Source organism: Stylophora pistillata, chromosome 2, assembly GCF_964205215.1.
Source record: "Stylophora pistillata chromosome 2, jaStyPist1.2, whole genome shotgun sequence".
Taxonomy (NCBI): Eukaryota; Metazoa; Cnidaria; class Anthozoa; order Scleractinia; family Pocilloporidae; genus Stylophora; species Stylophora pistillata.
The window spans coordinates 20,340,590-20,356,794 of NC_142520.1; the positions used below are offsets into that span (position 1 = coordinate 20,340,590).

General features: G+C 38.6%; 1 protein-coding gene across 1 annotated transcript; it reads left to right on the forward strand.

Moving 5' to 3' along the window:
- The first annotated feature begins 1,647 nt into the window (after nt 1-1,647).
- LOC111342942 (tetratricopeptide repeat protein 38-like) lies at nt 1,648-15,909 on the forward strand. The gene is made up of 18 exons (XM_088749328.1): nt 1,648-1,741; nt 4,930-5,007; nt 5,517-5,568; nt 6,318-6,489; nt 7,204-7,259; nt 7,389-7,581; nt 7,963-8,038; nt 8,363-8,482; nt 9,344-9,403; nt 9,535-9,573; nt 9,855-9,933; nt 10,300-10,370; nt 11,048-11,052; nt 11,473-11,583; nt 12,268-12,346; nt 13,156-13,233; nt 13,315-13,872; nt 14,447-15,909. Exons 1-17 carry the CDS (start codon nt 1,706-1,708, stop codon nt 13,390-13,392), a joined length of 1,383 nt encoding a protein of 460 aa, XP_088605454.1. The 5' UTR covers nt 1,648-1,705; the 3' UTR covers nt 13,393-13,872; nt 14,447-15,909.
- The last annotated feature ends 296 nt before the right edge of the window (nt 15,910-16,205 follow it).

Genomic DNA, 16,205 nt, shown 5'->3' on the forward strand with positions numbered 1-16,205 from the left:
AGGATCCGGCCAGAGGAACAATCGAACCCCCATGAACACGGTCGAACACCTATGAGGAATTAAGAAAACGCTGAAGAATCTATTTTTATGTTAGTTACACGGAATTTTTGATGGTGGATTTTGTCTTAGCTAAGTGAAAAGTGCATGGGTAAATTCAAATCACTTTGTTTCCGGTTGGACAGTTATCCACCCCGATATCCCACTCCTTTTTCCTCGTCTGAAGAACAAAGAAAGATAAAAAACGCATGTCTTAGGAAGACTTGACATGCATTAAAATACGTCAGTGACGGCATTGTCTAAAAATCGATCGCGAAATAATTTTTTTGAGTTAAACTTTAATTAACAACTTTCATTTTAAATAAAAATATCAGATCTACAGCCACAGCATCAGACTTTTCCCCTGACCAACAAGGTGTCTCACGTGGCCACAGCAATGGGAGGGGCTGGCCAAAATCATCCTTTTGGATACCCAGGGCCGTTACCACAGTCATTTACGACATCTATCTTTAGCCAAAGGCTGTCGCCGGCGATATCTTCTACGCAGCAGCATTCGTTTAGCGGTGTGCGTCCACTCCAACCATCCGTACCCCAAGGTTTTCCTTTACCGCCGAAACCCATCATTCCTGAATCTCCTAATCCTTTCTTTTAAATAAAACTAAAAGGAAACATCCCAAAATGTAACGGAGGTGAAGGAAGCTTTCAAAAAGTCTCTCAACCTGTTGATAGCATGGCAGTCATTGGACATTTAGAGGTGGACTGGTGTCCAAATCTGTACTTAGAGGGCACAAAATGTTGGAAGTTAGGAAGACCACAAAGAGGATACTACCATATTAACATAGCATGTCTGTGCACACGTCGTCCCTGGTTCCATACAGGCCACTTGCAAGGTCTGTTGAGGAGAACTGAGGGAGGCCTGTCTCTTACGGAAGAGATTATCGCTTTCGTTAAGCAGTGCTTTCCAGGAATTATAATTGAATAAATGGCACTGACTAAGGCATTGCTATATTTTCTTTGTACCCTTTTAATGAATAATCGAGATCTCAACTAAAGGGACGCTGACCATGTTTACCTATAATTTGACGAATGATTTGCTGTTTATTTAGTTTCACGGCTGTTAAAAAATAGATAAATTAATAATCAAAAATAAACAAAAGATGAAATAAAAAAAAGTCGATAAAAAACAAATGAAGCCGGGGATCCGATTGTTCCTCGAGATCTCCGGGTAACTTCGGAGACCCTCGCATAGCTTTCGGTTAATCCTCGGAGTATATATTCGGAGCTCGTCGACTCTTCGGAAAAATCTTGAAAAAAGAAAAAAGAAGAATTGAAAAACAAGCCCTCAAAAATTCAGGGCTCTCTGGGTAACTTCGGAAACCATCGAATAATCTTCGTGTTAATCTTCGGAGTATGTTCGGAGCTCGTACACTCTTCGGAAAATCATCGGGGTCGTTTTGAATTAAAAAAAAAACAGACGTTGAAATATTCCGGCGGAATTCCGGCGGAATTCTGAATTCCGGCTTTTCCCCAGTATGTGGAAAAGCCGGAATACCTTCCGAAACCTGATTTCTGGTGCTAGATTTTGTTTCCTGCTATGCACCGCTGACTTCATTACAGTGCGGCCGCAATATTTACGTCTTGACTAGTGTAACTAAGTGTAAGAAGTAGAGGAACATAGCACACTAAAACTGCATTTTTTTCTCTCGGAATGTCTTATTTGCACAGTAACTGGAGGGATCTTGAGGTAAGTGAAGAATGTTGAGTTTTATCTTTAGGCAGGAAATTTTGTTGACACGAGTCTACGGTACGCACAGTCATGGTACTCGGTCGTATTAGTTTCTTTCGATCTGTTCTCCACTAAATAACGTTTCAGTCGCCATTTGATGTACGTAACTTTTACAAGTGTGTCCTAACTCTTTTATCATTAGTTTGAAGATTTTGGGAGGAACAAACTGACGACAGGTTGAATAGACCTGAACTAAATGGGTTATTACACCCGGTTCAGCGTGACCTCCACTCGGGACTCGGAGCGAATATTTTTTTCACCTGCTTGGCTAAAAGTGGTGTTCAAATTCTACCCTTCGATATATATTTTTTATAGCATCTTACCCTTGACAGTTTCTCTATAATTTATTTTACAATGTGCATATTATGATGTCCATGCTAATTGCCGACAGCTTTTTTCAAACTCCTTGACTGAGAGACTTAATCAGGTGGTTGTCTCAAGAAGTCAAAGGATCACAAAAATTTTGTCGGTGTTTTTAGTCGAAGAAATGTCATAGTTTGGGCATACCATGCAACCACTGATATTAAATTGCTTGATTTTCTGCGCGTGAACAATTTGGGAAAATTTTTCCTCTGATATAGTAATTTTTAGAATCCCCCTGCATATTTGAAACAAACATGGAACACTATTATTAGGTTTGCATTTCCAGGCATGTAGCCTTTTTGGACTATTTGTTAGACCAGTGCTTTATATTACCATTTCAAAAGCACCTTGTTTATGTTATTTTATTTGTTTATTTCTTTTTGGATGAAGACTGAGGCCACTGTTCACTGCATTATAAACCCACTTAAATGATTGACTACTCAGTAATTTGACCTGCTCCATTGGTTTGTGAGGTTCAATTACAGTATTCATAACTAAATTTACTGGACTCCAGGATGTTAGAAAGCTGGGTTGGCTCAAAATCAAAGAGCGTTTAGAATTTGATACAGCTAAGCTAGTGCACAAGTCATACAATGAGGACTTTCCACTAAAACTCAAGTAACACGTCGTAAATAGATATAGTCTCAGGTCATTAGCTGCACAAAAATTAGAACTTGCCAACAAAATTGAGAAGAACACTCTACAAGATCAAGCTGCAGAAGCTTTTAATAATTAGCTTCCTGCAGAGCTAAGGAATTGCAGTGACCATGCACTTTTTTGTATAATTCTTAAGAGACACATACTGACATGCAATGGATAATGTAGTATAGTTTTTATTAGTATGCTAAAGCAGTGGATAGTGTTGAAGGCGCGCACTGATTGGCTAGTCAAACTCCGGATATCCTTGCTATTTACCTCCAAGCAACTCGAGAAAAAGTGGCGTGCCGGTTTGCATCCATGACAAGCGAATAAATCACTCAAATAACAACGAAGCAGTCCCTGAAAACACAGAGAAAGCGACTAAATTTGGTTTGGCTGTGTTTAAAGGTAATGGTAACCGGGAGTTTATTGATAAAAACCAGTGAAAAAGGTTTTGTTTACAAATGCAAATTAATCTTGCATAACCTCACTTGTTTACTTGAAAATCAAAGTTGAATAGTATTTTTTACAGAATGGTTTCAAATACAGAAAGAGTTTGCAACACTATTTGAAGAAATGTCGCCACCAGAGCTAAACAAAATGTCTTTAGAAATTTTATCGGTCAGCTAAAAAAACGAGACGGCAGTTTTTACAACAAAAAATCACTTACTGCGATCTGAGCCGCGTTGGATTGTTACGCGCGGGAAAATGTTGAAATTTTGGAATCGTATGAATTAAACTCAATTTTTGGTGGTGTATATTATCCCACTGTTTTAGTATATACTAAAACAACTATTCACCTCAGTGTCGGTGGTTAGCGGTGGATACTTACCTCGCCGCTTTGCGGCTCGGTAAACATCCACCCCTAACCACCTCCGCTTCAGTGAATAGTAGTTAATTATTCACTATTTTATCAATTTTGATTTATTGTAAGTATTATGTATATGGTTAGTTTTTATATTAGTAGCGAAGAGCCACTATGTGGAGGTATGCTAATAAAGGTCATTATTAGTATTATTATTATTATTATCATAGTTTTTATTAGTTTAGCATCTTGTTGGAGTGTCCAAGCAACAAAATCAAAGTAATGATAACCGACAATCAGAACATTCAGTTAAAATTGACCATTTTACAGTTGTGTACGTAGCTGCCATGCCTTTGACTTGGAGGCTGGAGGTGACCTTCTTTTGATAGAGACCAGTATTTAGTTAGCATGATAACAAAGTTATTTGCTTTTGAAAATTAACAAGGTTTGTATCATAACCAGGTCACCCTTAGCCTCACCACTGTTCAAAGACTATTATAAATTAAACTTAACCACAGTAAAGTGCGTGCTCTGATTGCTCAACTTAGTGTGCACCATTAATTGGCCATGGGTGTACGCTGCTGACATGAGCAAATTCAAAGACCAGTTTTCCCCACACACGTGTTATTTTTTGGTTACATGAGATTTGCTAACTAAAAGGGGACTCTGCTGAAATGTATCAATGTTATGTTATAAACATAACATGTGGAGGTTTGGAGAGTGGAGGTTTGCTTAGCACTCAAGAACCCAGAGTCCCTCTCAGCTATTGCCTCAGGTGACTCTTATGCCTCCATAACAAGGGTGTATGTGGTGGTGTTTACCATTTGTTAAATGGCAACCAACTATTGGCCAGGGGTCAATGAGAGCTCAAAGTAAAAATAAGCCAGTTGCCTTGAGGATATGAAAATGGGAGTGGCTGAGTTCCAAATGCTTTTTGGTTTTTAGTCTGGTTGGTGGAGAACAATTGGAGGAAGTCTCTGGGACTTATCATAGAGGGGGCTAAGAAAAATCAAAGTGATAGTGGATTGAAACTCAAAACTCACTTGAAAACTGCTTCACTTGAAAACTGCTCCATTTTTATGCATCACCTTTTAAAAAAATTTCTGGGAGGAGGTGTGTGTATCCACTTAAAATCATGAAATGGTTGCCAAGAATGAAAATATTGGTCACCCAGAAAAGTAGACACAGCATCAAGTATTACTTGGCAACTGAACTACACCACTAATATCCTAGAGTGAGTAGTGTGGCTATGGATTTTGAAACTTGGAATTAAGAAGGTTTGAGTTGGAAATTGTAAGCTTGAAAATAATAATAAATTGTTTGTTCTCTGTTTTTGTAGGCTTGGAGATGTGAAGGATTACCACTGACAACAAGTAGCAATGATGCAGCAAAAATGTTTGATGCTACCCTAACACAGGTTGGCTTTGGTTGAAAATTTATATGGATATCAAGGCTAAACTATAATTCCCTCCCTATGATAAACCCTCACCAAAAAGAAGCCCCTTCCCAAAATAAGCTCCTTCCAAAAATAAGCTCCTTCCAAAAATAAACTTCTTAAAAGGTCCTTTGAAAAAGGCAAGCCCCAGGGCTTACTTTCAGAATTTTACAGTTACTGTAATTCTCACAACCATCAATGAATAGCAGTGACGAGTTTGTAAATAGTCTATCGGGTGCTCTGTTGATGGGGTTATTACAAGATAAATTGGTTTTATCAACTGAGTTGATCACAAAGATAATTTAAATGATTGGGGTCAAACCATAACTTCTATGTAGCTTTTTCCTGAGAGATATGACAATTAACCTTGAAAATTAACCTAGTGAAAACTAGCATTGATCCTTGTGAGAAAATTAGTAACTAGTTTATTTGTTTTTTGTTTTTGTTTTTGTTTTTGTTTTTGTTTTCTTTTTTTTGGATTTAGTACACAGGATGGTATGATGACAGCAGTGTCAATGGAATTTAGGGCTCTGTCTCAAAGATGTTAGCAGCAGATCCCAACTTTGGTGAGAACTTTTCTATTCAGCATTTTGAATTATAACAATTATTGTGCAACTTTTTATTGGCATGGACTAATGACAATTCTGGACAGAATAGTCTACCATTTATTAAAGAGATAAGACTTAGTTGAAACGTGTGTTAAGGAGATTGATTGTAAAAAGGAAATGTGAATTATTATCATAACCATTAAAAGAAAATATTGAGTGGAGTTGTTGAAAACTAATACCTAACATGCAAAATATTCTTCCTTGAATCTCCCCCTTGCCATTTTAGGGAGTAAGTTTTTGCACTCCTTTTAGTTCCTATTAGTAAAATTGACTGCTTGGCTAAAGTCACTATTCCTTTCCAAAAATTTGAGCAGCTTAGATTATTTATTGCCATATTAGTGACTGGGTGATTTAAAAATGACTTCTGGTGACCTCAAGAGATCAGTAGAGCTTAGTTATAAAGGAAGATCTTTATTATTTTGACTACATACATGAGAGTGCTTTTGACTTTGATGATCCTAATCAGCTAACAATATGCTTGAGGAATGTCATATGTCACTATCATTCAGGTGAACTCACAAATGCTGTAATAATTATTAGAGAGTTTCTGTGGTTCAGTGGTAGAGAAGTGTTTGAAAATCTGGCTTACTTTAGGCACAAACCAGACCTTCATTCTGAAAGAGTATTATGGTATCCTTTTAGTGGAGTGCCCCATTTAATTGACATCACCTGTTTTTGCTTCAGTAATGGGTCATGTGATCTCGTGTGGCTTAGACCTGATCTCATCTGGAAAAGGAATCCACACAGATCAAGAGCTGAAGAGCAGCATGCTGTCCCTCGAAGGGTTAAATGCCAGGAATAACATCACAAACCGAGAGAGACTGCATGTCAAGGCAGTTAAAGAATGGGCAGAAGGGTGAGTGTTACCAAGATGTCATGTTAATCACTGAGACAAAATTTTGACTTTTATCAAGTATTTGTCTGTTCCTTGAAGACGTGTTTATCAAAATGGGTGACTAATCACATTTTTAATGACTGTGAAATGAAATCATACCCGTGAACTGCGGATGAAGAACTGAGCACTAATTAAGCAGTCATAATAAATAAAGCCTTAGAAATATTTTTCAGGCCTGTACGGGCTTTGAACCCATGATCTCTGAGATACTGGATACTGCAGTGCTTTTAAACACAGATTGTTCCCTTTCCCAGACGAGCTGTTTACAGTATCTATGGTGCAATAGTTTCTCTCATAACTTTATGGTTGCTACCAAGAAAACATGCAAGCACATCTTTCACACCAAGAATTCGTTGCTCATTTTTATGCTTAAAAAGTGACGGTGGTCTTTATCATCGCCGCCTTTATCACTTCTGGACGACTAAAAATATTTTTGAAGGAAAAAAATTCTCATTGTTTTTTTACCTACTCACCATTACCCCTACCCCTGTAAATATAAAATTGTCGTGTACAAAACAATTTGTGAAATTTCTGCTGCAATGAGTGGCTAGTGGCAAATTTCTCAAATAATCACTCCCCCCTCCCCCCTCATCATCAGCGCTACGCCATAAGAGTGTGAGCGACAAGGAATACAATTTGGTTGGACAAAGAGGCCGTACTCACCATATCTCTTAGTTTCACTCTCCTTGCTTTATCTCTTCTGCTGCAGTTTCTTGAACAACCCCTAGTAGGTAAGATGGTATGATGGAAATTGAGGGAGGGCGATTATAATTCTTGCCAAGGCTTTCATATGTACGTCTTTTCCTTCATAGAGGTGCCCCTCCCCCCCCCCCCCCCTCTATGAACCGCAATATGAACAGCTAAGAACAACATACTTCCATTCTCTGCCCAAGCATGTCTAACGTGGGAAGATATTTTAATGGAGAACCCAACTGACATGTTAGCTTTGAAAATGGCTCACGACTCCTACTTCTATCTTGGATACCAACCTCAGATTAGAGATTCAATCGCAAGGGTGATGCCGAAATGGAAGGAAGACATGCCACTCTATGGGTAGATGGCTCAGCACTAACTGTTCTAAGTTCTTTAAGTATTCAATCAGTGTTTAGTCAGTCTTGTTTGGTGGATCCTGCCTTTCTCTCCGAAGTAAGAGGCTAGGCAATCAGAGAACTTGATCTCACAAACAGCCTTGTTTGTGTCTAAGTAAGAAAGTTGTTGAGTTAAACTTTAATTAAATACTGTTTTTGATAACTGTAATGACTCCATTTAGAGCCCAGGGCGCTTATCTACTTACTGTACTTCAAGGGTGGGTGCTTCTTAAAAACAGGGCGCTCATTTAATAAAAAGAAAAAAACAGCTAATAATGAGTTGAGTGTTAATCTGACAGTTGTTAATTTTTGAGGAAACACGAAAATACCTTTCTATCAACGGCAGATATCTTCACGGAATGTACGCGTTTGGCCTGATAGAAACGGGATTTTACAGAGAGGCGGAGAAGCATGCATTAAAGGTTGGCTTTAAGACTTTGTTGATAGCGATTTTGTGATAATTAACTTCTTCAACAATTTAGAAAGAGATGAGGTTACCTTCATTCTGAATCGTGGCTGAGTAGCAGGCTTACAGTCTACAATTCCTTGTTGGACTTTACATAATACATCAATGATGTGGTTGTGTTCACTGCCTGAAGAGGCAGACCTCACCATTTTGCAGTCAAAACGTAGCGATTATCACATCGGAAGTGGTTACATCCTAAAACAAACAGTAGTATTTCGATGGTAGTGTTTTATTTGTTTCTTTTTAATTTTTTTTCTCGCGCTAATTTTATCTTGCGAAGGGTCTTGAATTGAATCCAAGAGATTGCTGGAGCACTCATGCAGAGGCCCATGTCATAGAAATGGAAGGACGTCAGGATGAAGGAATTAAATTCCTCAGCACGTCCCTGAATGACTGGACTGTCAGGCCCACATACAGTGAATTTTACTTAACGCTAGCACTGCTGTCTTGCGCGTAATATATAAAATTTTCGACTTGTACTTAAGGTAGCACCGTTTTCTTACGCATAATATATAAATTTTCTGCTGTTGCTGCCGTCTAGATCTGGAGATTGAAAATAATTGGAACGGCTGTAATAAGTTAGATTTAGATGCCTTGGGCTCATATACCGAGATAACAGTCAAGTTTTTTTTTTTTTTTTAGCTTGCGTTGGCTCGTTATATCAAGAGTAAAGTTACTTGAATTTTTTCTTCAGGGGATTTACAGCAGAATGCGCCTAACCGCTGGGTTTTCATAATGTCACGCGTTTTAATAGCCAGTTTAAAGTTATCACAGTAGATACACACACGCACACGCATGCACGCATGCACGCATACACCTCCATACAATAATTCCGCGAGACACGTCCTTCAGTTTGAGCCTCATTAAGATTTTTGGCAATTGTCAGTAAAACCCTGACTTCAGATAACGTTACTACAAAATACTATCAGCAGTTTGTCTCTTTTTTTCGCGTGGTATGCACTACGCCCTCAGTGTTCCAGCACGTGCTGTGAAACACATCGAGCCGTTTCAACAAACTTACTTCTCTCCGCCCTCCGTTTGAAGCTTCCCCAGCAACAACAACAACAACAACAACAACAACAAAAGGACCACATTATTCCGTATGAAATTACACAGACCCGAAACCGGGATGATTAGAGAGAAAACAGTTGGGAGAGGAAGGGCTGGGGCTTATGGCCAACGTTCAGTTCTTCGTCGATAAAATTTAAAGATGTTCGCATTTCTTCCTTTCTTTCTTTCATCCTTCAATCACCCTGTGTAGATGGGAGCTATGCTAGCCTGTCACAATTACTGGCACTGGGGGCTATACCACATCGAGAAGGTTGTTATCTCTTTCTTTAAAGTTAATGTTATGGTTTTTGTGTTTGTTTGTTTACTGGTTTGGTTTTCGAATTTATGGTTACTTTTTTTTTTAGCCATGTTTGCTATTAAACGCCAGCCTTTCTTTATTAGGGAGAACATCAAGCCGCAGTGGACATTTATGACGAGGAGGTGTAGTGTAAAAATGAACGATAACCTGTGATTTATTTTTGTTATGACTAATTCTCATCAGGTCAAACCTGATAGGTACATACACGACGTACATGTCAAATTAAAGTTATTTTATGCCAATTTGTTTTTTAATTCGCTCAATACTTGGAGATTCAAATTACTATAATATGTTCTTTCTCTCTAGAAGTGCGAAATACTTCATGTGTGTTTGTATACAGTGACCTCGTTATGGCGCTGTTTGAATTAATTGTAACTGTGTAGCTTTTCTTTCTTGGTCAAAGGTTGGGAAACGTTGCCATTCTGGTGCCATGCTTGACTTAGTGGACGCTTCCTCACTGCTCTACAGACTTCAAATGGAAGGTAATGAGATAACACGTACCTGCAGATATGTTGTGAATAACATTATTTGTTTTTTTGTCGATCGATCGTTTAATCTATGGAATGATTGATAAATCAATCCATTGTACAATCAGTTCTACTAATCATTTGGCAATCAGTCTACTAATTATTCAACCATTTAATCAGTAATTTATTCAATAGATAGATCAAGGTATTATTCAAATAATCTACGAATCAATCGAGATCAAGCCTTTAAAATTAAGCATTATTAATCGTTGTAATGCAATTATTGTATACTGAAGTTATTGGCATTGCTGAATTAAACGCACGACTTGATCCATTTTGTTTTACGATGTTTTTTGTTGTTTGGTTGTTTTTTTCCTCTAGGTGTTGATGTTAATAATCGGTGGAGAGAGCTGTTTCATTTGTGGGAGTCACATACAGATGATCACATTCTGGTACGTGCTATACGTTACGCGGCGGTGTAGCATGCAATAAATTATCTTCATAAGCAAGTTGAGGACAGTCGCAGGTGCTTACTGCGATGTCAACAAACCTTGCAAAATGCCAGTTATAGTCCTTCTTGAGAAAGCTTCGATGTGACATTTCTTAATGGTTCAAGGGAACCTCAACTCTTCTAACAAATAGCGCTCAAACTATTCCAAATGTATTTCTCGTTACATCTGGTTTGAAAAAAATTGATTTCAATTTTCAAGAGTATCAAAAGTAATCGGGGATTGCTCAGATTTGCCTCACTCTGTTGGACGATTGGTCTAGAAAACCCATAACACCTTTTAAACCAATCAGATGCACACCTTGGACCAATGGCAAACTGGGTACCCCCCGCATGTTCCCGCGCCTTGGGCAGTTCTAATTTTGAGTCCTTACTGGATCTTAGTGATAGTTTAATTTCTTTCCTTATAATTGGCTGATGTGATTACTTTGGTTTTTGTTCACAATACCCAATCGAGAATCGCCCTCTTTTCCTGGGTGGTCTTGTACAATGAAAAATACAAGCCATTGCTTTCACCCAGACCTCTCCTCACCTAAAGGCCAGGTTACTCGCACATCCTTCATTAGCTGTTGTTTAATAATTTTTTTTTTACATATTTCATTTAATTATTAATTTTTTCAGCTAAGGTTTTCAATGATACAACAAACATATGAAATACTTATATATGAACTGTGGTTATGAAACGTATATGTGCACGATCCTTCGCAGTAAAGCACTATTTAAGCAATAGTGAAAATCAGACCTGAAAAAAATTCAGGCCTGTACGGGATTCGAACTACTGACCTCTGCGATACTAGTGCAGCGCTCTACCAATTGAGCTAACAAGCCAACTGGGAGCAGGCCATCAAATTAATTCGACATAAACCCGTAAGATGATAAATCAAACAACAAACATATGAAATACATATATATGAACTGCGGTTATGAAACGTATATGTGCACGATCCTTCGCAGTAAAGCACTATTTAAGCAATAGTGAAAAACAGACCTGAAAAATTTTTCAGGTCTATTTTTCACTATTGCTTAAATAGTGCTTTACTGCGAAGGATCGTGCACATATACGTTTTCAATGATGTTCATATGTTGATGTGTACACTGGGAGCTAAGAAGGAAGATGCAACACTAAATCTATTGATGTCACTAAGAGATTATGTTAGGTAATATGGAAAAAAGTGTAGGAGAACGCTCTGATCAACAACCTGTCAGTCAGTAAAAGAGTATTTAGCTATCTCTCAAGGGTTGATGTATTTGTGGCTCTCTGATTAACTTGCTACACTTCCTTCGATGTAAAATACCCGTAGACCTAAGTTATAGTTATTTATAACTGACTATATCACCAAGTACTTTCCCAGGAACTGAACAGGAGACTATGACAAGTGAGCAGCAATTCTATTATCACTTTCTGCAAACGAGATTTTGTTGTTCCAGCTCGTGGTCGTAAAATTATTTCCAGTGACAGGTTTTCAGTAAGAGGGTCTCAAAAAAAGAAATCAACTGAGAACAGCGATGTATTCAAACCGCAGAAAGATTCATGAACTATCGTAAAAGAAGCACGTTTCGTTAATCTGAGGTTAACGTTTGTTCACTTATTTAAGCGGGTGATTTCCGTTTCTAGTAATATAATTATCTTGAACTTCTTTGTTTTTATACGAGACGTTTTCAAGGCGGGGAGGGAACTTGAAAACGGGGGAATCAGGCGCTAAGTTATTTGTCATCTCAATAATTTTTTTTAATGATGGATCATGTTCTACTGAGACATTAGCTCAATCATTATTATGACTTAGCCTTGTAATGTCTATTTGTTTTGGTTTTGGTTTTATATTTTTTCTTTTGTTTTTCAGGGATGGCTCAGGAACAAATTGCGAAGTATCTAGAGAGATTGGTTTGGCCCTTTGTGAAGCATTTGAACAGGCTGACAAGGTAAATTCACCTCTTTTACGGTCTCCCAACTTGACTTCACTAAGCACTTATTTGGATATATCAACAAAGTTGAAATGGTAAATTGGCCACCGTAACGATTATATCTTTTTACAATAAGTGCAAGTTATGCAATAGATTACATTGGCGGAGGTGCGCGTGAAGTGATCGGTGATCTTAATGGATCGTTTAGGTCCCGATATTTTATCAGTGTTGTGAATAAAAGGACACTTTTGCGAAACAGGCAGAAAACTAGGTGACCGATTCCGAGAACACCTTCGAGACGTGGAAAGGAATGACAAGGACACATCGAAACCAGTCGCTAGACATTTTAATTTACCTAATCATTCTAAGCAGCATATGGCAATCTGCGGTCTTTCCTTACACTTAGGTAGCACGGAAAGCCGTAAAAATCTTGAACAAAAGCTCATCTTTCAAACCGGCAGTCTAAATCCCACAGGGATCAACGAACGCTTTTCATTCCACTAATTTATTCTTGTTTTTCTCGTTGCCATGTTCCCACCAATAACGTAGCTCCATTTTTTGTCTTTAAAAGCACACACAACCCACAATTCCTCTATTCGCTCCGACGAAGGGCAAACGCTCGAAACGTCAGCTTTTGTAACCGTTACGGTGGCCAATTTACCATTTCAACTTTGTTGATATATCCAAATTAATTCCTTACTCCCACCGACGCAGCCCCAAACAGTTTCTTTCGAAACTATCAGCCTTTATTCACTAAACACATGGCGGACTCAAGACTGGAACAATGAATTTCTTGAGGTTTAATTTTGTGTCTTCTTTTTTGAAAGGGAAACTTCGACAGAGCTGTAGACATTTTAAAACCCCTCCGTTATGACGTTGTCAACATTGGGGGCAGTAACGCACAGGTTCGTGTATTTCATTGCAATTTGTTGTCATTAATTAGTGCAACTTGTGGCAACCTCTCTTTGGTTTTTCCTTTGACACAGCGGGACATCTTCAACTTATTCCTGATTCACGCTGCTCTGCATTCTTCACGAAAAGAGCATCATCAGTTGGCAAGGTAAAGTGCAGTTTCTTTCGTTTGAACCTATATCCTTTTCATACCTGAATTAGATCTCTGTTGATCCTAGCAAAAGTTTAAGTTTAAGTTTAAGTTTAATTCATTCGTCACAGGAATGGCAGGAGAAAGGAACAGAACTTTCGTTCTAATTGACACCTAATCCCCATTTTACCCACCCATCCCACCCCGGGGAGGACATCCATCACACAGTAATCTCGTGTGTGGGAAATTAACGTCTCCTACCCCAACGCTGCAGGAGACGGGACCTCCATTTATCGTCCCTATCCGAGAAGACTAGAAAGTCTAACCATTTGCAGATATTATTACAAAGGCAGCGCTTTCTTCTCAGTTAATTAAAGACCCTGAGTGTTGGTCCAGCCGGACTTAAACTCACGACCTCCCGCACAACAGGCCGGCGCTCTACCAATTGAGCTAACCGGGAGGCGGTTTGAACTAACCATTGGTTTGGCCCCATTGGGGCCAGGTAAAGTGAGGTCGACACATAGGCGTGATATGCAAAAGATATCACCTTTTTATAAAATTCAGATCTAATGCTTGAAATATAACCTATAATCGAATTGAAAAGACTACTGCTAAGCAATACCTCGGCTCAGTCTTCAAAGGAAAGTGAGGTGGTTTTTTTGAACATAAACGTCAAGCTTTACGTCATTGATGAGATCCTTGGGCTGAAAACAACCCTTTGCAAAAGATCCACAGCTAATAATAAGTGTGGCCATGCAGATGAACACCACCCAGCTCCCAGTTTAAAATCGTTGGCTCAAGCTGAGAATCTGATTTTTACATATGTACCTTTTCATCTAAAATAATTCAAAGAAAAATTTTTTTCACGTACGCTAGCGTTTTCGTTTTGCTCTAAAACAGCTCTCATTACTGGGTCCACCTTTTAACTTGTGTACTCACAAACAGCTTTTTATTGTTATTGTTCCCTTGTGTTGATGCATCCATGGTCACGAACTATCCTAAAATTGCAAAAATACGACTTATCTAAATAAAAGCCGGCAAAATTAACCTGTAACGAAAAGTGTGTCTTCTTTCAGGAGCTTATTGACAGAGAGAAAGGCAATGAAAGAAAACGCTCTAATGACAGACCGACTCATGGGGCAGGCCCTTGCTTTACATGTGTAGTAAGGTCAGGAGAAGACTCTTAGAAATTCATATTCGGATGTACAACACCAACACGGTCCGCGTCAAAATAATGGCTCCATGATATACGTTTAAGAAATTTAATTAACCATTGCAATTCACCAGCTGACCTGTAATCCAATTGAATAAAACAGTAAGGAAAAGGTTTTTTATTATCACTACTAATGCATGGTGAACTTTCTAGAATGTAAGCGAGTTAAAAATCAAATGAATGCAGACAATGTATCCCACAAAAGCGAGAGAAAAGGAAATTAAGCAGTGGACATTCAAGGCGGCTTTTTTTAAATCACAGTTTACTTGTCGAACTGGAATTTGGAATGTTTTCATGTTTGTTTGTTTGATTTTTTTTTTTTGGTTTTCGTTTTTAACAAAATAAGTTTTCACGTTATTCATATGTAATTACACAAAGATAGTCCCTAAAGCGGAGGTTTGCTGCCTATTGGACACAAACTCGGCTACTTTCGCCTCCATACTAGCGCGATATCCTTCTCTATGGTAAGCGGCGAACATTGCTGGTGTAAAGAACTGATGATTGGTAGAGTGCTGTGGGAAAACCCCACATAACGCCTCAGACAAGCTGCGACATGTATTCCCATGGCAACATTCACAGCAACAGAGCGTCAAGCGATTAGCTTCCTCCGATGACAGCTCGGGACCAGCCCCCCAAAGACCAGCCTCCAGATCTTCATCCATGTCACGTAATGCGTCTTCCTAGGTCACATAAGGTGTAGTTTTCACTGCTTTGTCAGGGTGCCTGGGGACTATGTACAGAATTTCTCCTTCTCCAACTTTAGTCTTACCGTCACTGTTAACGTTCTTGTCATAATAATGTACTTTGAATCTGGAAAAAAAAAAAAGAGAAAAAATAAAATTAAACATAAGACTCTACAACAGCTGTCGGTGCGGTACATTTCCAGACCTATAATTTTCCTAACCGTCCTCTAGCCGTGCTTATTCCAGGCAGCGAGTGCCCTATCTTTTTTATAAAAAGGATTAGGCTAGATTGGGCAAGAAAGAGAACAGATACATTTTGCCGTTGCAATATTATTAAATCATACAAAAAGTTTTGTTTGTTTATTTTTTTTACGTTCACACCCTGATAGCTCCTCAGTCATCTGCAATTCAGTGATATACGCTTAGTATATATTCGCTATACAGAAAATTAGGGAGATGACATTGACAACAGATTTCTGCACTTGAGGAAGTCTTTTTCCTCTGTTAAACACATTCTATCCTTAAGTTCCATAACGATCTCATCATTTATTTGGTTTCTTGGAAAAGGGATCTGTTGCTAATCACCCGGTAAATGCTCATTAATAAACTTTGGAAGGTTAATTAAAATACATCTGGCCAATTCTACTCGCTCCGAGGATTGTTTTCTCATCGCCAGCCTCGCCGCCAAATGAAATTATCCATAACATTTCAAGTTGAGTGTCATGCGCCTGTGGTAGTTGCAAGGATTCAGCAAACACAAACATGAATTGTGAAACCCTTGCACTGTATGTTATAGGAAGAATTTGGTATAACTTATGGTGGGCAAACTGAATAAGTTTTCGTAGGAGCGAAAGAAAACAGCAGGGATAGCTTATCTTGCTTTATATAGCGTACTTGTAATCGCTCGGCTTTGACCCGGGGATCCTCTCCACGAAGTTA

Excerpts from the sequence above, each read along its gene's own strand:
- LOC111342942 (XM_088749328.1), top strand. The coding sequence starts at position 1,706 with ATGTCTTATTTGCACAGTAACTGGAGGGATCTTGAG. Across the intron at positions 5,008-5,516 it reads TTGATGCTACCCTAACACAG|GATGGTATGATGACAGCAGT; the intron begins GTTGGCTTTGGT and ends TTTAGTACACAG. Across the intron at positions 8,039-8,362 it reads CGGAGAAGCATGCATTAAAG|GGTCTTGAATTGAATCCAAG; the intron begins GTTGGCTTTAAG and ends TATCTTGCGAAG.